Source organism: Mycteria americana, chromosome 7, assembly GCF_035582795.1.
Source record: "Mycteria americana isolate JAX WOST 10 ecotype Jacksonville Zoo and Gardens chromosome 7, USCA_MyAme_1.0, whole genome shotgun sequence".
NCBI lineage: Eukaryota > Metazoa > Chordata > Aves > Ciconiiformes > Ciconiidae > Mycteria > Mycteria americana.
Window position 1 is genome coordinate 25,137,209 of NC_134371.1, and position 23,531 is coordinate 25,160,739.

The 23,531-nt window shown below is 38.1% G+C and overlaps 1 protein-coding gene across 2 annotated transcripts in view; it reads left to right on the plus strand.

The window, feature by feature from the left end:
• The window catches only part of LOC142412359 (glypican-5-like), a 410,584-nt gene that overhangs the window by 91,863 nt on the left and 295,190 nt on the right, over nt 1–23,531 (plus strand). For both annotated transcript variants that reach the window (XM_075507444.1, XM_075507445.1), the window contains exon 3: nt 9,892–10,586. In XM_075507444.1, the coding sequence (XP_075363559.1) occupies nt 9,892–10,586 (695 nt within the window). The remainder of the gene's footprint in view (nt 1–9,891; nt 10,587–23,531) is intronic.

Consider the following 23,531-nt stretch of genomic DNA (forward strand, 5'->3'; position numbering starts at 1 on the left):
TCCAAAAGTACTTGTGACAAAAGTAGTCTGGGAAATCCAAAGAAAAGTGATACCCTTTTATTCTGTCCACCGGTCTGTGGGAAGAGATTACCTGAAAGCCTTAATCCTAGAGATTACAATAAGGGTATTATCTTCACTTATAAACTAGCCCCATGCTAGCACGTATAGTGCAGTGATTCACAGCATTGCAAAACTGCTTACACACGTAGGAAAGTAATTGCTACGGAACCCCAGAAAGAATGAGGTAATTGTTTTGCACCATCTCCCAATGTTAGCAGCATTTTTGTGTGTAAGTGCTTAACATGTATAGTCACCAGGAATAGTTACCTCCCTGGCTAGCCGCAGATGTAGGCATGCCCTAAAGGTACCTGAGCTCCATCTTTCACTGTGTATTTTGGTAACAACCATGTGAATTTTGAGAAGTGTACAGTTACAGTTTAATAACCAAACTGTTGTATATTGAAAATTGGTAGAAAAAGTGTGCAAGACTTTGGCACTGGAGGTTCTGCTCATTCAAAGGAATTGCAGCCATATATACCAAGTATCTATTCTGAAGAAACCAAACTGAGGGCAATCCACTTTTTAGAGTCCAGTATAAATCCTGTCTAACACCATGCAAGTCTTGGATTGTTGGGCCAACACACCTTTTGGGGCTGACTATGTTTTTACAACTATACTCAAATATGTCAAAAAAACCCCACCCCACAGCAAGAACCTGACTTGAAAAGATACTGGGGGTTTATCTCATCCCATAAAGTGATGATTCAGGGTTGATTTTTAAGAAAATATTGTTCAAGCTGTTTATTTTTACTGGAAATCTTTTTTATTTTCTAAGGAAAAATGATGACTTTTCAGTTCACTATACATCTTTGCAACTGTCCGCAGGATTTTAGCGTGAAAAAACCTAAAAGCGGGTGCTCTTTTATGTGGCAAAAACTTTGTTCATTAGAATAATTTAAGCAATGTAGACTGTTTCCGTGAATCTACCTTGAATGAAATGTTGATGGTTACAGAGTTGTCATTCAAAGCTATTTTGCAAGTGCTTTGTGCTGTAATCCATCTTGGGAATTGTGTGCTACTTGCTGTAGCTGTGGCTTCCAGTCATCACTCTCTATATTAGTGATGGATCAAATAAATCAGATAACATTGTTTCTGCTCCCAGTCTGATGGCTGTTAAGCCTCCTAAGAACTTCAAAGGTAGTTACAGTTATGTGAAGAACCTAGCTACCTACGGATATGTAACTGCTTGTGGTTTTTTTCCCTCGTAGCTTGAGAGAACTGTTTTTATAAATTAATTGTTCTTGGAAAGCAAATGAAAGGCATAGCTAATGTTGTTGAAGCACAGCCGTAGTTCGTTCTTCAGTTATTTTGGCCCAACTCCTGTTAAAACTGTGAATTGATATTATTAAGTAACAACTGACAGGTTTGAACTTGGCAGATATGAATTATATGAATCATCATTTGGAACTGTGTTTTGACGGAAGGAGAATAATACTGATAGCCACAACTTTATAAAAAGTCCAGCCATAGTCCTCAGGGCTTTTACTGCTTTTCTAGATCATCTTACCGCGGTGATGCTAGATGTCCATCAGCCTTCTACTGCACAAATATTCCCAAAGAACTACTTGCTTTATTTATCTGTCAGCGGAAGCCCAGTGGTGTCATAAAAGGTTAATACCACATCTGGTCTCCAGCTTTCTGCTCGTCAACTGATCTAGTTTTACTTGAGACTGCTCACTTTAAAAAGGAGTAAGTAATTGCACCCTATAATTACAGTGTATAAAATAAGGTACAACCATACTGAAATGCAGTATATAGGAATAATAAACAGTTAAATTTAATTACCAACTCATTCATTGTATTCACAAGAAGTTTGAAGGTGAAATAAATAGTGAGCAGCTCAAAATCAAGGTAGCAAACTGTAACTGGTTTTGTGAAGCATAACAACTTAGTTATTTTCTATAAACTCTTCCATATAGTGTTTTCTTTAAAAAGGGTGGATATGGTTTGGTACAGGAGACTGCAGAGCTTCCTCTAGCCTGTCTTTGATAAATACTTTTGCAGCTTGTTGCAACTTTGTTATACATTGTTGTTTTGTTAATGATAAAGCCAAGGCCACTAAGACTAAAAAATGTGTGCGCTTGTGGTTACTACTTCCAGCAATTTGAATATATTTCCCAGCATGCCATCTACAGAAACCATTATTTGATTTCATGGCAAAATGACTAGAGCAGAACAAAAGATTGCTATTTATCACTGGACCATTCTGTTGTTATGAAGGTATCTCTGAGGCTTGTGTATCTGCTGCCTTTTTCCCCCTTTGCATCACCTGCTTATGAAGCAGTGAGCCTGTTTTAAACTTGGTGATGTTACTTCTATTACTGATGCTTCCAGAATCAAATACTCACCAAAATAACCCAAAGTTAATGGTTTCAATGTTCATCAATCTCACCAAAATATAAGCTGCATATTTCCTCCCCTTCTCCCTGTGCAAGACTGTATAGCAAAGAAGCTGTTTAAATTTCAAAAAAAAGTGGAAGAAAAAGAAGAAATAAGTGTACTGTAGGACTGTTTGATTCGGAAAAGGGTGTGGGTTTGCTGGCTGGGGCAGCAGTCTGAGGGGGTGGTTGCTTCCTATGTGTGAAGGCTGAAATAGGTTTGTGCATACGAAAACAACAAAGACTAATTTTCATGCCAAGATAGAAGTTTTCAGATGATACTTAATAGTGTTGGTTCCTATTGCTGTTATTGGAAGTCAGTCTTCCAACAGATCATTTGGAAATTGGTTTTCCTAAGTGTCTTAGCTTTGCGCATATTACCAAACTACAATAGTGGGTCTGCTGCTCTGAAACTCAAATTGCACCAGGCTTTCTCATGTCTGGTGTTACATCTGGCAAACTGCTGTCCAAGCTCCCAGCACAGGAGATATTACTAAGGAAAGACCAGATACTCTTATGCTCTGGAAGTCTTGCTGCTAGAATTTTTTAAAGCCCTTGCAACTTTTCATAAGTTTTCTTAAGTTAAAAAGAGTCTTAAATTACACTTGGAACCGAGCAGAGGGTTAAAGGATGGTAGCAGTAGCTTGCAAATAATCCTACCCATTGATTTCTGGTTAATCTGGGTTGCCCATAGCTGTTAGGTATGGACAGAGGAGGCACAGACTTCTTACTTTTCAACTTGCACAGAAGTTTCTGTCAACAGGTACATGACAGGATATTTATCTGATGTTATCAACGTAGATAAACTCATGGAGAGACTGTTAAGACCTTGCCCTACACACAGTAATGGAAAGCTGGCTTCTTTTTACTGTCTAATGTATATTCTGAAGGCCTGATTAGCTCTAAAGCCATCATACCTTCTCCTTGCTGTCAAGGTGAGCAAATTCAAACTTCCCTTTCTCCCCTTTCCAAAATTGACTTAGCTTTCTTGCTTTTGAATCTGTTTTGCACTCTGCCTTGTTAAAAGCAGCTACAGGAGGTGAGTAGAAAGCAAGAGATGCTTCCACATGGCCCAGATCTGAGAGCTTTCAGGTTTTTCTCTGACCCAAAATGTTTTGGAGCAAGCTGACAATGTTTCCTGCAAGTGTTGGTGTAGTGTCAACAATGATGTGGTGGACATTGTATTTCCATGAGACTGCTGATATGTTTATTAACATGTTCTTTCTCGTCAGCTTCATCAAGAGCGACTATGTTTATGTAAAAACAGTAAAGCACATGAAAAAATTGGGTATTAATAAAGAGCTTTGGCCCTACATTCAGCAGAAAGATTCAGGATAAATAAGAAGGAAACTTCCAATGCTTGACATTCTTTGCTACTAGCAAAATGTCACAAAATAGAAATGAAGCTGAAAGTTATAAGAAGTTGTTTTCAAAAGCAGCTTAATGAATGAATGGATTTCAGGTTCTGTCTTTGTAAACATGACACAATTTGTTTTGCACTTGCATTCTTTTTTCAAGTGATCTTATGATCTAAAATTACCCCACCTGTTCATCTTGTTTAATGATGCTTTTTGAGCACTCTTTTCTTATTCTTTTAAATATGTTTAGAGATCATTGCGTATCCAAAAAAGTAGAACTCTGAATTTTATCATTTGTGTGTCATATAGATGTGTATCTGGGTGTGATTTTCTGCTGTGTACATTGTTCTCTATGTATTAAATTGCAAAATAGTACGTACTTAAATTCTACTGCTGCAAAATATTAATATGTTGTCCTTTATTTTGGCAAGCCATAAAGATGCAGAAGATTTAATGGACTTGAAAGCATTAAAAGGAAGCTATTGTTCAACAAACTGTAGCTTTCATTCATCCTGTAACTCTGTAATAAATGCAAGATGTTGAAGGGAAAGGAGCCAAATATTAGTGTGGTCCTAAGAGACCAAACAAATAATGGAGCTACTTAAATTTGTCATTCTTCTTTCGTGATTACACTCAAATCTAAAATGTACACAGATGTTATTTCCATATAGATAGTTTCAGTGTTTGCTTCTACTTTTGGTTTATTGAGCATTGTTAAATCTTTTCAGTAATGTTTATAATATAATGGTTTCCTTTTTTCATTTTTTTTTAGAAGCTGGTGGATTTTTAAAATTTAAGTTCAGCATGCATTCAATTATTGCAGAGTGTAAGGAATTATTAATGTAGTGGAGAAGCCACTGCATTAGCAGGGTGGTCTTACCTTGTCAGTACTGTGGGCAAGGTGCCAACTTTGAGTCAGACACAGAAGCATAATGGCAGTGACAGTAACTTTCCTTTCACATATGCGTGTTGTGGTTTGCACTCAGTTTTATGACTTTGATTTTGGAAGACATGGTGGTTCAAACAGTAGGCCCACTCTACCTGAGCCTCAGCTACTGCCTGACAGAAGTGGTCCTCTGTGCACAGAGGTGTCTGGTGCTTAGATTGCCTTTATTTTGGGAAAATGGTTCCCATACTAACGTGCTTGTGTTGGACCTGTGGAAAGAAAAGAACGTGGATTTGGACTGATTCATAATCCAGCAAGTTGGAAGTTGCTTAGCCTTCTCCTAATGCTCCACATCTGAACCCTATAGTTGCTTACAGAATAAGGATCTCAATAGCTTGTAAAGGTCTGGTATAAGAGAGGGAAGCAAATGAACTTTCTCTATGTATGGCTATCATATGTCAATCCAGATTTTCTTGGAAAACTCCTGTCTCTGTGTATTCCCTGAGACCACATCTGCTGGCCCCATAAATCTGGGGTTTATGCGATGGAGGCAATCCTGAATGCAAGCTCTTGTACTACCATGTGTGTGCAGACTTGCTATGCACTTCAATGGATCGTTTCGTTGAAGGCTTTCCTTGAGGCTATGTTGCCATGTGTCTGGGAGCTTGAAAAAATAAACAATTCCTCAGAACACACCCAGAAAGATTTTAGTGGCAGAAAGAGTGGCAAATTGTTGTGTGGCAGTTTTGCATTTTTGGTTCTTGTCCTAAAGATAAGGCTGCAGGAGGAAGGGGTGGTGGCCTGGACACAAACTTGGAGAGCTGTTGCATGTGACTGCACTAAAATAGAGATGACAGCAATTTAAAAACACAAGAAGCTATTCCTCCTGAAGTGAGTCCTGCTTAGAGTAAGTCATTGAATGCATTGTTTATATGACATAAGGAACTAGGCAAAGCTGTAGTTACAGTATTAGATTAATATTAGTAAAGAAGTCAGTGGTGTTACACTGGTGCAAAAGCTGGTGTGAGATAAGTCAGGAATCCTTTGTGATTTTTATTGCATTAGGTATATGAAATGTAGCTGCTGGCTGGTTTAAGAGAAGTAAAATATCCTCTGTGTCAGGATGGATGTATTTCTGTCAAAAGGAAGCTATCACTCAAAACCAAGCTGTGCCATGCTCATGATGAATAAGCATGGATGCTGTATGTGCAAAGCAATGTTTTTCCATCTGTGTGTGTTAGACTGAGCATAATATAATTTTTAGTGTATGTTAATGCTAGGAACCAGGCTAGAAGCCCAGCATGCAAACTGGTTAGCTGCTTGGCCTGGCAGGCTCTGTGCTGCCGGTGGAGTAGCAAAACCAGCGTGGCATCTTGTCATAACTGGGCTTTTCTCCAGAAGCTAATTTTCAAACACCAGCAGTTCAGATGCGAAGTTTCCAGAGGTGAGCTGTATTTGATCAGCTGTGTTTGACTGTCACAGACACATCAGTGGTGGTGTCAGGTGTTTTGTGAGTGCATGATAAACAGTTTAAACAAAATTCTCCCCGTGGAAGGTGGTGTTGCCTGACTTACATTACGTAGTTACTGATGTGTTAGTTCAAAATCCAAAGTTAGCTGTTGTTTCACTTTAAATCAAAAAGGGTCTTTTGAGGAACATGAGAACAAATCTTGTTGTCCACCTTCCTATTTATTTCAATATTAAAGGAAGACAGAAAATGCATAATGTTTCCATCAAATTCTGGATTATTTTGGTTATGTCTTATTTCTGTTCAGAAGCAATATATTTCCAATTTATAGTACATTGTATGCTGGTGGTGGTGGTGGTGGTGGTGGTGGGGGATGGAAGCCAAAGGCTGTGAAAGATGATCAAATGTTTCTCCCGATGTGTGCTTAGGATTAGAATTCAGCTTTTTGTGAGTTCATAAATGTCTAAAGTTTGCTGTATTTGACTGCACAGATGAGCACCCAGCTTTTCAGATAGTGGTAAACCTTCCTTGGGATTTAGAAACTCCATACAAAGTACCACACAAGGTGCATTAAAAGCATATAATTAATCACTTTTAAAACAAGATGCTAAGGTTGCTTGCTCTGTACAACTAGAATGCAAGATGTCCGTTGTTACAAAATTGTTCTACTGCATGAAGCCCCATTATTTCTAATTAAAGGTCTAAGAACATCCAGCTGATCCAGTAATTTGATTGTCTCAAATATCTCTTAATGCCTTAACAATGAAAAAAGACCTACATATTTCCTTCTCAAACATCATTGCTAGAGTGCCTTCAAGCATGAGTCATTTTTTGTGTCTGACCAGTGGTGATAAGGAAGCAAATGATACCTTACGGGTGTTTGCCGCACATCTACAATCAGCAGAAATATTTTTTGTACCATATTTTTGTTGTTAGGACTCTTTTTGCAGGAGGAATGAAGCTATATACCATCACAATTTTTCTCTTATACAATGAAAAATAAATTATAGTGTTAAATATTTTTATTTTGTACTTGTCTCAGAATAATGCAGAATTTTCACAGTTAAGAGGTTTGAAAATAAAATGCTACCTGATTTCTAGTCTATACCCTAGTATCCCAGGAAGCCGCTGAAATCTATTTCTTGGGATGTACGTTGTTATTGACTGGCTTTCATCTTTCACTGAGGCAGTTATTTCTCAGGACAATAAGGATACTTGCACATTTATAAATGCGTTTCATTTAGTCTTCAGATAAGGAGGATGATGGCTGCAGTTCAGCCTTTACGGGTGTGGAACGTAAAGCAACAGTGTAAGACTATTGGCATTGTAGGAGACAGTCCCTGCTCCCATAATTTAACGGTGAGCTGAACATCTGTGAGAGATAAAGAGAGTGTACTTGAAGGAGGAAACTTTAAAACACTGTTTTATTCATGTTTTGAATATTTCTATTGCCTTTTTAGTATGATAAACAAAAATGGTGTTTAGGTTTCCTCTAGAAATAAAAATGCATAGGGGTGATGCGGCAAACAAAACCTTTCAATAGTGCAGTGGCACACAGCTAACTGCACTACAGTTCAGGTTGTGTCAATATTTCCATCATAAATCCAATTTTCAGAATTTTTTTCAGCTGGAAAAGTCTGCTTCAGTCTGAAACTTGGCAAGGTGTTTCTCTCCCTGAGAATGAACTTTCTTCTTTTTCAACTGAAGTGTATCTGAATTCTTAATTTCTAGGATTTTATAAGCACTTCCAGACTATTAGTTGCTGTAATACCAGTGGGAATGCCGAAGTGATTCTCTGGCAGAAGGATACAGCGTGTGCGTGTAAAATACTGATGATTTAATGTACAATGAGATATGTTGTATTATCTGTCTAGTTAAATCACCCTTTGTGGTAAAGGGATTGTAATGCTTATCATAACAAGCAAGTTAGTTGCCCAGGGAGATGTAATAGAGGAAGGCACTGAGCAGGCTTTTCTACAAAACTTTGCCAGTGTATACTAATCTTGACTTACAGTATTGTATCTGCTCCTTTGCTGAGCTGATCTTTGAGCGACTTCGGTTTGTGTTACATTGCAGTGAATCGCATGGTGATGTTCAGATGAATGTGGAGTAGGATTTAGACTGAAAACCCATTGTCTGGCCAGTCCTCAGGAGGTATGAAGTGATAGTCTCCTGCCTTGACTGGAACTACCTGCCATCCAGAGGAGCGCAGGAATTATTTATGTCAGAGGCTTTTTGTCATAGGGCTTCCAAACAAAGCAGTGGGAATGGTGTGGATTACTGTCTTCTGTGTCATTAAAAATAATCTTGAGAACTGACCCCTTCCTTGCCCCTGTCTCTGAATTCTAGCACCCCAGTCAGTGTTTTGGGTGTATAATATTCGCCTTCTGCAATTTTTTTTTTTTTTTTTTGGCCACTCAAAAATGGTGTAGTTAAAGGAGATAATGCTTTCCTGACTTTACAGTTTCATTTTGGTTTTGGTTCATAGCGGACTCGATGTCAAGCCCTGCCCAACCACTGGCTGGTGTACAGACCTAGCTGATGTTAACAGGGAGAGAATTTATTCACACAGCATCTTTCCTTCATCCTTTAGTTGTACTTTGCAAGAAGTGCCTCTCAGTCACCGACTCACAGCACTGTGAAACAAAAGCTTCAGCTTCTGTTTATGTTCAGTTATGTCACAAGCTCAATGGAGCTGCTGTCCAGCAGTTTATCTAAAGTTGCTATTTGTGTGTCAGCTTTGTCTAGTCCTTCCTTCTAGCATGTATTTACTCTGCATGTCAGCTCTTCAAATCGTACAAGTACGTGTTTTAGAAATCTAGACCGATTGTAGGACATGTGAATGCCTTGCGCTTTTTCCATTCTTGATGCAGGATTTCCTAGCAATGGATCACCTGGGATGAAAAGCTAACACAACTTTAAGCTGTTATTATGTTATCAAGATACTGCTTTCATAAACTATTAAGTTATTAAAACATTTCAAACAGTTACAGTTGAGAAGTACAGCTAATGAATGAGGATCAGCACTTCTGTGCGCTGATGAGATGTTATTCTCTGACTTTGATATCAATATGCAGTGAAGTCTTATAGCTTTACAAGATGTTTGAATATGAATTTTCACCCTTTTATTAAATGTGGATATTCTATCATTATTTATTCGGTCCAGTGCAGCAGTGATAGTGTGATTAGTGTATTACAGACAGCTCCTGTTACCAGTTACTCCTCTGTCTCACGGTTCCAGAAGTTGCATCACATAATTTTGCCTATTCAGGTATTCTTCCCTGCGGTTCTGTAGGAACATTGAAAATGTTGCAGTCCTCCCTGTGTACTGGAAACTGATATCACTTGTATGTAGAGGGGTATTTTGGAAATGTATCTAGTTGAACTGCCCAAATGCAGTGTCAGTTACAAAAGCCATCGTGGATAGACCCTGCCTGGAGTCTGTGGGAGTCCTTCATTGACCTCTGGAGTTTGGGTCAGGGGCTAGTTACTGAGAGTAGTGTCGTCTCTTTTTAAGAAAATATTTGTGTATAATGTGTTGCCTTTATTATGCACATGTAATATTTAGGTGTCTTTTTAATCATGTTACTGATGAAAGCGGTATTAACTATTGGTATATTCATATTGCAGATTTCATGTAACTATTGATGTTCATGTTCAGGACAGTATTAGTCCTGTGACTAAAATTTCAAGTGCTTGCTATTAACCTCTAGTTATTTCTCTCCCCTGCCCTTTTTTTAGAGGCCTTTGAGTCTTTGCTTCGCTTTGCTGAAAACCACACAAGTTCCCTGTTTGAGACAGCTTACAGACCTATGGCAAAAGAAGCGGCAGAGCCTGTTAAAGAACTTTTTACAGACATCTCTCTCTACATTCTGGGCGCAGAGACTACAGTGGAAAGTGCAGTATTACGGTTCTTTGACAGTCTCTTTCCTCTGGTGTATAGTCGGCTAATAAACCCAGGAATTACAGATTTATCAGAGGAGTATACAGAGTGCCTACGGCTTACAAGGCAAGACATAAATCCTTTTGGACGCTATTCTAAAAACATGGTTACAGAGCTGTCAAAATCTCTTTGGGCAAGTAGGATGCTCAGCCAGGCCCTCAGCCTGGGCATCGAAGTGATAAATACTACTGAACATGCAGCTCTCACGAAGGAATGTAGCAAAGCTCTAGTGAAGATGCAGTACTGCCCACATTGCCAGGGCCTAACGCTAATCAGACCCTGTGTCGGATATTGTCTAAATGTAATGAGGGGCTGTTTGGCCAGTGTGTCAGAACTGGATGCGCAATGGAGGGAGTATATCTCCACGCTGGAATATCTGACTAATGAAATGACTGCCTCGCATGATCTGGAAATTGCACTGACGGGAATCCGGAACGCCATCAATGAAGCCATCCTGCATGCACAGCTGAATGGACCACAGCTCTCCGCTACAGTAAGTGCTCTCTAATTATTCACTACTCCCATTTATCACTTTCATTATTTGATGAATAAACATTTAAACAAGTTGGTGTTGTCTTTGCATCAGTTTTTAGTCTTCAACTAGATATTTGTTTAATAGTCCATGAAAACATTACAGATAATTATGATGGGGTTCAGTAGAGTCTGCTTTGAAATGAAAGAGTTGGGGGGGAAGTTTGGTCCTTTAGAAGCAACCCTGTAAAGCAGATAGCTCTGGCTTGTCTGCAGAATTTTCTAAACAAAAAAAATGGGGTATATTATACTTGATATCAACAATGTATTTTCATACTCTAAAACGTCTGATTCTGTAACTCTAAGAGCAGTGTTCCCCTGGCGTGTGAGTATTTGTAGTGTGTGGGGACATTCCACAGGAATTGGTATAAGGGGTTAGAAGAGTGGGTTTCTAAATGAAGGCAAAGACATTAACTGTTTCATAATTTTATAGTCCCTTTACTTTTGTGTTGACTGAGACATCAGGAAGGTAGTCCGGGTCTATAATGAGTACACCCATCATAAAAGTGGGAAAAAGAGCATGAAAAAAAATCAAACTTATTTGACAGCATTTACGTAAGTAAAGGATAAAAATACACTTAAAGTGGATCCATTTTTGTAAGTGGTAGGTTAAGCAGGAAAGAACTGGGATGGTCTCATAAATAATAGCGGCATATGACTGGCAGGTGTTCTCTCAAGGTGTTGAAGATTAGACCAGAAACTGAAATGACTAATGATGCAGCTGACTACAATCTGTATGAAGTTCAACATGACTGTCAATGGAAAAAAATGTAGCAGTGTGGCCTTAAGCAGGGTAAAGACTAATCTAAAAAATGCAGATAGATCTGCCTGTCTTGAAAGTAAAGGAATTCTTGCAGAGAACAAATGAGAAGGAAATTCACGGATCTACAAATTTATTTCCTGTGCTAAACTCTGGTCACCATATTATGTAAGAGAAAAAAAATACTTCAAAGAGTCTATAGAAAGAAGCTATGGCAGAGGGTATTCTAAACTAAGGAAGTATTTTACTAGGAGAAAAAGGCCTGTATGTTTGTAACCTTCCAAGATACCTAATATCACAGGTCTCTTCAATTTAGAACACCTGACAGAGCCAGACACTTACAGGCAGTATAATATGTAGATTATAAAAAAACCCCCAACCACTTCTAGTAGACTGGTAAAATTTTCACTTGATATTTGTAGTTATCTGAGTTCATATTGCCTCAGGCTCTCCTTTACTTTTCATCAATGACACTTGTGCCCGCTAGTTTATCTGACATCCAAGGATAAACATGAAAAATTAAGAAAACCTTTTCAGGTTCTTGGTAATGCACAGTAGGCATTGGAGACTACATGCATTGCAGAACAGCAGGTCTTCATCGTGCTAATGTCTCGTTGGCAGCGTCATAATGTATCCCATAAAGCAGTGTTAAACCTAGAACACATAATGAACAGTCTTCTTGCATCTGCTCTAATTGTCACTCAGATGTTATTTTTATGTGAGTCTGGAAGGGGAATGAAAATCAAAGTACACTATTATTATATATATTAGTTTTATCTGACTATGGATAGATACCTCTTAAACCATCTCATGGCTTCGTTACTGATTACACAAAAGTAATTAGGAATAAAGTTAAGCTTTCTGACTACTGGCAGCAAAAATGGTCTGACAGATATTTCCTGCAATATATGCAGCATGTTACAAAATGCTAAAACATAATTCTGCATTGCATTTGTCAGCCTCGTAATTAATATGCACTTGCTTAGCTTACTGATGAGGTAAAATTCATAATCCAGGTGAATATCAGATAATTCCAGATAAAGTTATTGAGTGTATTGCTTTTAGCTGATGTGAAAGTAGAATTCTCTCTGAAGTGTCTTTCAGGCTGAGGATTTTCTTTAATGGTTATTCAAATAATTTTATTCAGTTTGTAGTGGAAATCGTTTTGTAATCATTTTCTCAGTTCCCTAGCAGTAACTTTAAACGTTTTCCTTCTTCCATTCAGAATGAATTCAGAAAGCACTGTTGTGTTTGAAACTACCTTAATTCTTTTTTCCCCAAAGTTCTTTTTGTTTTCTCTCACTAGTGAAATCTCTGTGCATAGAAAAAGATTGTGTGTTGTTTTAGGGACTGCTCTGTAGGATAGCAAAGGATGTTTTCTGTTTCAGAATACAAACTGTATGCTAGTGTGTGTTATCCTCAGTATTCTAGCTTTTTCAGTTGTCAGCAGGGTAAGATGATATTTTGAAGACAGAGCATGTTCCACTATTTGAGCAAGCATTTAGTCTGATACTGATTTAAAACTTTACTGATTAGTTACAGAGGATAACCATTATTTAGAAAATTGAGCCTCATTAAGCTGTATTTCCTTCTCTGAAGAAACGGAAAGGAGTTCAATCTACAGCTCCAGGATTTCCGGCTTCTCAGGAGCCGGGGCCTGATTCTCAATTACACAAGGGCCCTTTTGGGCTGCGCTGATGGGATTTGTACCCAGTGTATTTACTGTTTGTTTTACCTACGGGAAAATTTTTAGAAAAGAAGATACCTTATCTTTTCCCTTCATAAAAATGTAGAGACCTTTTTCTGTTCATGCGGTATGCTCTTCAGGTTCTGCAAAAGTGGAAATGTTTAACTTATGTACAGTTTCCATTACAAATGCTGTAATTGGTTTCATTCAATTATAAATAATCTATGGAAAACTCATTCAGGAAAGCAGAGCACTCCTAGTAATTTTCATTTATCCTGAGGCAGCCTTAATTAATGCACCTGCCCTTTTAGGAAACATTTTACATTTTTTAATAGACAATATGGCTAAAAATTAGAGTTCTTTTTTAGCTTGCTGCCTGCCTGGATGATAATGAATAATGGAAAGTTAGATTGTGTTTTCTTTAAAACAGGGGGAAGGGGTGAAATAAACCAATAAAGCACTTAGGGTACTTTGCTCAAATAAGGTGCAGTCAATTATTATAAATTAAAAAAAAAAAAAAAATCCCATTTGTATGAAGAGTGCATAACTTCAAGAGACTGGCCTCTGCTGATCTTGTCCATTATAGCCAAGAGAATTGCCTGATTTGCTGGGATAGCATGTGTGAAAGGTCACCTTTAAGATATTAGTAATCTCTCCTCAGATTCCTCCAGAATGTGTTGTGCCATTTGTTCAATGATACTGGCTTGCATCCAGCTTACTTAACCTAATGCGGGCTAGCCACGGTCTGCAGCATCAGCAATCATAATCATTACTTTCTGGTTTGTCTGCTGGAATCTAATTGTCTTTCGTATTGGTAGGAGCCCTGACTGCTTCTTGGTGCCGGCTACAGAGACCAAGTTTGTTCACCCTTCCTTATCATTTTTGAGACTTTTTATCTTTGCATTTTCTTTTTGTGTCTTTGTGTTTTAAAACTGGTCTAATTTTTCATGTATTCAGTCTACTCTATTGCTGTATTACAAAGACTGTATTTGTGCATCATTCCTGATTTTTTTATTTTATTTTTATTTTTAATTCAAAGTGAAAGTAAAATACCCTCAACTAAAATGCAAGGAGGAGGAGAAGCAGTTTTGAAATGCGTGCTGGCCACTGGCACTTTAGGGAAGTGTATTACCAGGTAGTGTAACAAAAGCAGTCTGCACCTGTACTCCCTAGAGTCAAGTCCTAGTAAGGTGCTGTTCCAGTTGCTTGTGTGGGGCTAGTGAGGGCTTGCTTGCAGCCCACCTCCAGCAGACTAAGGGTCTTGAATGGGGACAGGTATTGGAAAAAGAATAGCATATGCGGTAGGGAAGATTTCTGTTAGATCAGAAATGGTTAGAATCTGTCTGGCCCCACTAACTACAGATCTGCACCTCCATGGGTATGGAACATATCCCAGTGCTGCACTTTTGGCCTTCACTGGAGCTTGGTCATTTTGCTTGCAGAGTAGCACTGCTTTTCCCTGGTCTGGATGTGAAAGGCACCGACGATCTGTGGGATGGGTTTCCTGCTGGACAGGTGGGAGCTCAAGAGTCAACGCCCTGCTCAGGTACAGATTTCCTGTTAGCTTTAGCAAATCATGGTTGCACTGAGATTCGTCTCTCCTCTGTCTGTGGGATAGAATATACCGCTTCCCTGTGTCAGAGGAATGTTCTGAGATCTAATAGCAAAAGGATGATTCTTTCATTTACTAGATTATCTGAGCATATAAGATGCATTTTCCCACACTGGTAAGCTCTGTGATCCTGGGTCCCCTCTGGGCTTCTGGAAATGGAGATTTATTACTTGTTTGAGGTGCTTAGAGACATGGTGTAGTGGTGGTTTTGGCAGTGTTAGGTTTATGGTTGGACTCGATGATCTTAAAGGTCTTTTCCAACCTATATGATTCTGTGATTCTGTTCCACAAATGTGTGCAGCGGTGTATGAGTGGCTGGCAGGGACCATGTGTGTCAGTTGCAGTCATTGGGTCACGCTTCAGCAGCAAGCTGTGTGAGGCTGCCAACCCTGATATTTGGTACTTTTCTCTATGCCTTAACTCAAAGGGCAGTGGCACCACATGGAAATACCTCTTTAGAATAGAAGAGTTCTGTACTGCTAATGTTGCTGTGTATTTGGGCTCCATTTGTCAAGGGCAAGGCAGAGGCAAGATTTTCAAAGAAGAAACATTTTATGGTCTGAATTCCACTTCAGCTCAATAGAATTTGAACACAAAATTACCTGTTGTTCTTTTAAACACTTTTCCAAGATATTGCTACAACTTCTACTCTGCACGTGGCTTCTTGCGAAACGGGCCTGCCTGCCCACATGGTGGAAAATGCAAAGTGACGTGTATTAGCAGAAATATTTGGAATGTGGGAAGGCACGTATTCCTCTGTGTTGTTCTTGCTGTGTGAAGTTCATAAGCATAAAGTACTTATCTTCATGCTAATGTTATGATGGCTGAAAATGTATTAAATGAAGAGAATGTAAAAAGCCATAGACGTAATAGTTTTAGAATGGCCAACTGTTACAGAAGACAAAAGTCCAACATATTGTGTTTCTTGATTATAGGAGTAATAAAAGCAAAAGCTAATAAAAGGCTTGATAGAGGGGGATTGTAAAACCTGGATATGATCAGAGTTTAGGCATTAGGAGAAAGCAGAAAGATCTGTGCCTTAAGCCAATTAACTTCTTGGAGACAAGCTTACTAATTAATGTGATAAAAGTGATATAGAAAAAGTGATAGAATAAACTTTGGGAAGAGGAGCAGATAGAGGCAGGAGAAACACAAGAAGTGAGGGATATGTAAGATGCACGATGCTAGGAATTTCAGGAGTGTCAGGAAGAACAGAATTAATGATCGTGAGAGAAAAAAATCTGATCAAAATCCCAGAGAAATCAATGACTGTCTTTCCGCAAGTTGTGAAGACATCAAGGAGAAGGATGGGTAATATTGAGAAGAGATCCACTAAATACCGATTGTTTTTTAAAGGGGATTGGTTTAAGGTTGTAATGAAAGAGACTGTCTAATGCCTATTTTTGGCAGATCATTTGAGTGGTGTTTCTTAAAAATTTTTTGTAGCTCAAGAAATACAAGAAAGGCATGAGAAAGTGAAAGCTTGTAGCAGGGACCATTGTCCTTGGTCATGAAGACAAGACAGACAAAGGAGTTAGGCTTTCCATGCCTGTTCAACCACTTCTGCTATGATAATTTGCAATTAGGAATGTAATTGGGAGTTGGGAAGGCAAATTACATAGAATTAACAGCAAATTAGAACTTAGAGCAATTAAAAAAATATCAACAGAAAATACTTACAGGTAGATGGCTGTTCTTGGTGGCTGGCCCATCAATCTCCTCCCATCGGTGGTTTTAAAAATGTTATTCCTGCTGCAAAGCAGGTAGCAGGTAGTCATAAAATGCATGCCCATCACTCTCCACTGTCTTCTAAACTTTCTTCCCTGAAGCCATTTTTAAATGCATTTCTCTCATTGTTTATATTACATCATAATTAATGTTTTGATTCTGAAATTGCTCTTGCTGACCACTATATGGTACTTAGCACTAAAGAAAGTGGTTGCTTTGCAGATGAATTCAGGGAAGGCCTATAGGCATATAGTTATCTGAGGTATTTAACCTATAGGTGGGTAAGATGGGGAATACTGGTAGAGTTGGAGAGAGCTGGGAGGCAACAAGGAGTCTAAGAAGAAGATAGAAGCACTGAAAGAATGTCTAGTATTTGGTTCTTGCAGTATTCTTATCAAATAGCTGTATTTTGGTGTTGTATCTTGAAAAACAAATGGAGGGAGCTCGTGTGATTTGTTCAGTAATATTCAACAAAAAGTCAATGAGAGGTAGAGCTAGAAATGAGGATTTTTTTTTTTTTTTTTTTTCAGTTCTTAGTACTGTACTCCAACAGCACCTCATTTTTAGAGATATCTGAGGGTAGACTTTTAGTGTCCTTTACAGGCACATAGGATGCAGCTCCACACGTATCCTTATCCAACTGGAAGTTGCAAAGATTTGTTTAACATTGCATTTAACTGGAACAAATAATCCCTCCTAAGAAGCAGCATATAATACCTTTGGTGCTGAACAAGCAAACTATATAGATATTTGCTAGCTTCAATTTAAGGATGGAAAGGGGCATCTGCCTGTGTAAGAACATACTTTGTGTATCCTGAAATGTCCACATTACTGTGGTGGGCTTGCGCCACAACTTACGGGGGGGTGACATTTGGAAAAAAATTTAAAATCTTGTCACAAATTTTCTGGTAAAAATTCAGCAGTGTATGGAAGGCTTACAGAAAATAATTTAGATGGTCTGAAATAATTAGGAACGGAGAAGAACAACCAATCCTGAGAAATAAAAGACTTGAGACCCATTAAAATGGTCACCTTTAGGAAAAGAAAAGCTTAGAGAAAAGACTGCCAAACTTACAGCAGCAGGAGATTGATGCACAGTAACCTTACAAATTTGAAAAGGAAATGGCAATACTATGAACAAAATAACTTTGTGCTGAGTGAGTTCACAGCAACAAAGAGTTTCTGCCAGCCAGTAATGAACTACTTGATTAAAGACATTGAATGGTATCATAAAACACTCCTGGAGTCTTTGGAGAACACTCAGAGCTGAACTCAGGTGCTTCCTTCCTGCAAGTTTTCCAGTTCAAATGATCAACACCAGCTGTCAATAAGTATAAGAACCATACTTAGCAGAGGTTAAAGCCATATATTCAATTCCTTGTGGTTAGATTGCTGAAAATAACTGTGAACATGTACAGGGAAAGCTATGTTTGTGCAATATTTGCACTAGAAATGTTACTTAAAATGACATTTTGCTTTTTTTAAGCACTTACCAGGAAATCTCCTCTGAAAACAGAAAATGGAGGAAATGCCTATGATGAGGTATCTGTAAACGATCTTGAAGGAGCTGGAATAGTTGCCCTATTGAGGCTGTCTGATTTAGAAGTGCTTCTTGCAGATGTGATCTTGAATGACACAATCACTTACGTTGAAGGCATGACCTTGTATATTTTGTTCTCATGAACCAAAGTTACATGAATGTACATCAGGTTCAAATCCTTTGTGAATCCAGGGACAAGAGGCTACCTTTTAGAAACCTGGTGAATTGCACAGAAGGCACACATTGTAATGTAACGACCCATTTCTGTGCGAAAGGTAAAATAATGGTTTTCACAGTGGTATAAGACATATAAAAATAAGTCTACATTAAAATTTTGGTTTATATCTCTTGGGCTTTATACCTATTAAGATAGTGCTCTCATCTGACAGTCAGTCATGAATGAATTTTTAATAATGAGCAGTGGAACTATATATCTGGAATCAACTGAATTTCACGGAGTATAAGCATCTAGTTCTTGTAGTCAGCTTTATAAGTCTTGCCCACATGCCATTTGCTTGATTTAAAAGCATTTTGACACTTGAGTACTGTAGAAGTATTTCTGGAAATAATCATCTAAATTGTTTAATGCATTTGCCTCGTTCCCATCTGTTACAAAAGTCCTCTGGAGAATTAGTGCTCACGTAGTCTTGAACAGCTCTTTAAGGGGATGCAAGGAGTGTTCTGGCCTGTGTTGGTTAATGACAGTTCTCTTCCGTGCAGATGTTTGATACCAAAGAGTAGCTGATTTCCTGGTGTTAAGGATCATCTCGTCTGTAGTGATGCAACTGCCTGAAATTTGGTATTTATGTCAATATGAAGTAGGTTAAAATGAAATATATGTATTTCAAAAAATCTAAATTCTTATCAATCAGAGCAGGAATAAAAAACACTGTATAATTACAATTGAGTTGGTTCTGAGAGATGTTTACTGAGTATTATCCAGCTGTCATGTTATTTGACTAAACACATAGCTAAGAATTTGGTTTTACATGAATTGTATCGCCTAAGGTTGCTTTTGCAGAAGTGATCATTTATTTGGATGTAGGTGTCTTTTCATACTCAAAGGCATTCCATCGCAAGTCACATCTTACCTCCCAACTGACTGCTGACTTGCTGATAGTGCTTAACCACACTGTTAACAAGTCATTAATCTGTAGTAAGATAAAAAGCTCTTTTCTGCCTGGCGGAGCAGTATTCAAGTTCTACTTTCCATTCCCTAAATCTTGTATTTTGTGTAAAAATGTAACCTGAAAGTTTTATGCTAAACATTCATATCAATGGAATTGATGGATGTAGCTTTTTACCAGCTTTTGATCTGAGACCAGCTCTGATTGTGATTAATCATTTGTGATTAATTAGTGATTAAGGTTTTGGGAATGATGGTAATTTAGGGCTGCTGCCTTCTGACAAAGGCTTCTGTCTTTGAGAGGGTCTTTTTTTTTTCTATTTACAATCAAGATACACTTGTTTGGCCTAGTCTTATTGCCAAAGTGTTTGTGGAAAACATGTCAGGTATTTGTGTGTTTGTGGTCTGAGAAATGCTGTTAAGCTACTATATAGGTGAGTGTTTTCAGGAGATTTTGCATGCATTTTTGTTCGAAACAAATGAAATTCTGCATGATTCTGGTGTTTGTCCTAAGTTGCACAGGCATATGCTAATGTATGGTGTACAGCCAGTAAGTTATTCAAATGTAGAGAGTAAGGATAGCAGGTTAAGTATGAAGCCAAGAAATAGTAACCTGCTTTCAGAGCAAGAGGCCTAAACAGTGTAGTAAAAAATTCATTATTTATTATTCACTTTGCATTATGGCTACCTTCTTCATTTAGGAAAAATAATTAAAAGAAGCGACAGATTTCTGAAAAGTACATTTTATTACTTCATCGTTGTTTTCTTCTTTAACAAAAACAATGATACATCAAAAACATTGATATTAATTCTAAGTACATGTAATTACATTCTAGGTACAAGTAATTCTAAAAAGTGCGTGGTTGATGAAGCAAGCATCCTTGGCCACTGCAGGAATGTTAAGCCTGCCCCTCTGTGATGTTAAGTGCTATAAAGACTGACACAAGTGTCCACAAGCACATGTGCACACATTAACATACACATCCCACTGCTTTTCTTCACTCCTTCAAATGAAGCTGCGTCATTTTTAGGGTGTGGATAATCAGCTTGGTTCTAAAAGGCTAGTTCATGTAGCATCTATTTTTATTTAGCAAGAATGAATTTATTAGTTCTACTATTGATTTGAATTTAGTTTTCCTCAAAGGGCTATGTATCTGCATGATATAAAGATTTTTTTTCTCAAAACAGCTGCTTTGCTTCATTTTGTTTGCCAAACTGAGGCTCTGAAATTTTTCAGCACCTTTTGGTTCCTAGAGAATTAGTTCATGGGAATTCTACAGCCAAGTGTAATTTTATTAAAATAATAATGAAAAGCAAACCCCAAAGTTATAACCTGTGTAAAACATATGGTGAGAATGATGCTCATTTACACCTTGAATTTGAAAATGTTGAAGAGTATACCCTAAGTCATAATGTCTGTGTCCTGTTTGACTTCAACTCGATGCTGGATGAAGAGGAGACTGTGCCCATGTGGGTCTGATGGCAGGATATGAGCTACAGAATAGAAGTCCTATCAAAGCCATAATCATAAACCTGCCAAGATAGCAAAGTCATAATTTCAGAGAGACCGTCTTGTCACTGAGCACTCTCTGTCTTACTTGGAATATGATTTTGGTGTGAGTGCTTTGCCATTATCACTGTTGAAGGATGAAGGACATAAATATGGTAAGAGTCCAGGATTTTGCTTGAAGCGCAATACTGAGCAAGACAATCAGTGGTTGGGACAATATTTATGGAAATGATGATACTCAAGATGACAGATGATGTGCTTAGTGTTTCAACAACAGTTGTGTACTCTTTATTCATTGTTTCTACTTCTTTCTTTTTTATTCTATTCTGTGCACCTACTGTAAGCTTCCCTAGATTGTGTAAGTCATCTGCTGAAATTGAGTGTTATTTTCTGTTACAAAATCAGTTTAAACTACAACAGAGAAATCAGATGAGCAGGGTTTTTTTATGAACCTGACTTTCTGTATTGTGGTTTATTAAATATGGTGGATTTTGTAGCTGCGGTGCTTTGGAATTTTGGCATTTCTGTTTGTTGTGGTTAGTTTTTGGTCTTATAAATTAACAAGGCATCAAACAATGAAGTTAGAGCGTTGCTGGGTTGGGGTCCAGTCCCTGGTAAAAAATGCAGCTCTAGCATATTGGCAGCTAGACTGCTTGTTATTCATTGTAAGGCGTCTAGCTATGGGAGTGTTAGATGTTTGACAGCATTGAATAGATTCCAGTCAGCCATACAAACTACCTCCACTGAAGTGGAAAGAACCATAAAATTGTTTTAGCAACAGCTAATTCTCTTGAGTCTTTTAAGGCTTTTTTTCCCCCCTCTTTTTTTCTTTAACTGTTTCATTGCCAGTAGAGCATTTGCCAATTTAAACAGTAAATGTTCCCAAATTGATTTCATTTTTTAAGATTAATTATGAAAGCTTTTCAGTGATTTTTTGCTTTTAGCACAGTTTAGATTTTGAAAAAAAAAAAAAAAAAAACAAACAACCCAACAAAAAACCCCCCAAAAAACCAAAAACCCAAAACAAAACAAAAAACCCCCATCCAAAGTGACTATTTAACAATGGTACCTTTCTTTGAATATAAAAACTGAACTATAAAGAAACTTACAGCACTGTTTTTTTAAAAGTGATTTTTCTATAAATAACTTCCAGTCTTATTTTTATGAACAAGGCATTTGGGTGCTAGTCTGTTAACTTGTAGGTATTTCACTTCATGTCCCTGCTCATCTTTTAGCTGTTCAAATGCTCCACAAGCTTAGTGCTGCAGGATTCTTTTACAAGCAGCTTGGGGACTTGTCTTCTCTATCTCCAGCTGAAGATGTGTGTTAATTCTTCCATCTTTCCTTCCTTTAAGCATTTTTTTTTTCTCCTGAATAGCTTAGACCATGGATTCAATGTTTGAAAGAACATAAAAATGTGTCCTCACCTGTCAAATGTTTCTTAATATAAGAGCTGTTTGCCTCATAATGTGCCATAGTTCAGTCTTTAAGAAAAAGCCATGAACACAAAGTGTTTAAATAGTCTGGGAGACACAGTGGTGTTAGCTTTGGAGGAAGCCTGAAAAATTCTGGCTTTTGGAGTACAAGGGGAAGATGGAGAATGAGGAGATCTTCCAACTGTTACAGCTTCATTGAAGGGACTTAGAGAACCAGGAACCTGGGTAAAAGAGGTTCAGTTTTGCAATCTGAGTGCAAGGCTTCATTCTGCTGACAGTAGATGGGCAAATGAGATTAGAGTGAAAAGCAAGTTGGTTCTCTTGTCACCTTCTACCATAAAAGAGGCTGCCTCTTGTGAACAACTCTTAGTCTTGTACACTGGGAAAAATGACATATTTCATCCAACTGAGTACAAACCTTTCCTTTCCTCTCCTGTTTGCGTCTGTTTCCCAAGAATTATTTAGTTAGGTTAACATTAACTGGAATTATTGAGGTAAAATTGTCATTACCAGCATTTGGTCTTACAGCAAAAATACCAGCTGTGCTAGGAAGGCATCAGGCAACCAGCAGCATCAGCACATGGGGCTGGACTGGATCAGGGCTAAAATAGCCAGCTCATGAAGAAACCTAGGGCACAGCTTGGAAACGTGATCCCAGTGACTCATGGTATGTTCCCTTCTTCTATAGTAGATGAGGTGAAAGTCCCTGGTAATTTTATTGTGGTTCTCTAGACTTTTCTTAATTGTAATGAAGATTTACTTATTTCAAAGGGAATTTTATTCTTCTAGTCCATCTACACAAAATCTTTACTTCACAGACTTTTTCTCTAGTCTTCCTTTGTCTAATATGAACCAGAGAAGTTGACACAGTCTATGTAAAGAGAAATGGAACAGTAAATCCTAGTTATTGAACTTGTTGTACCTGCATTTAGAGGAGACCTGCCTTTTCATTTAGATACTTCAGTGCTAGGGAGAAAGATGTGGGCTTTCTAAGGCTGCACCCCTCATATGCAGCAGCCAAATTCTTCCTGCAGCCGTAGGACCAGAGCAATGGGGCATCTTCCCCTGAGCAATCACTTTCCTCTTAAGGGGACTCTGCTCAGAGCAAAATTTGGCATTTGCATAGAAAGAAAGATGCACAAATTTTGTTGTCTGTGATTTCAAGCAACGGCTTAGCTAACTCAAGTGTTGGCTTATCTACATCACTAAATGGATATACCATAAAATATCTGATTTTTCAAGTCAGGACAGGGCCTGAGCGTTTTGACAGTTGTGTATTTCATCTAAGCTACTAGCAGTCACTGGGCAACTTCCAAAGCTTATTTTTACAATGGTAAGAGCCTCTGTTCTCCTTACCTGAAGCAGATATTAATGATTTCAATCTCTATTTCATTGCAAACCTCCTCCATTCTACACCATCCCCTGTAGTTGTTTTCTGGGAGACCAAATAGTTTTAATCCTCTAATCAAATTTTGTGTTGCTCTTATTTCAGACTTACAGCTCATGTG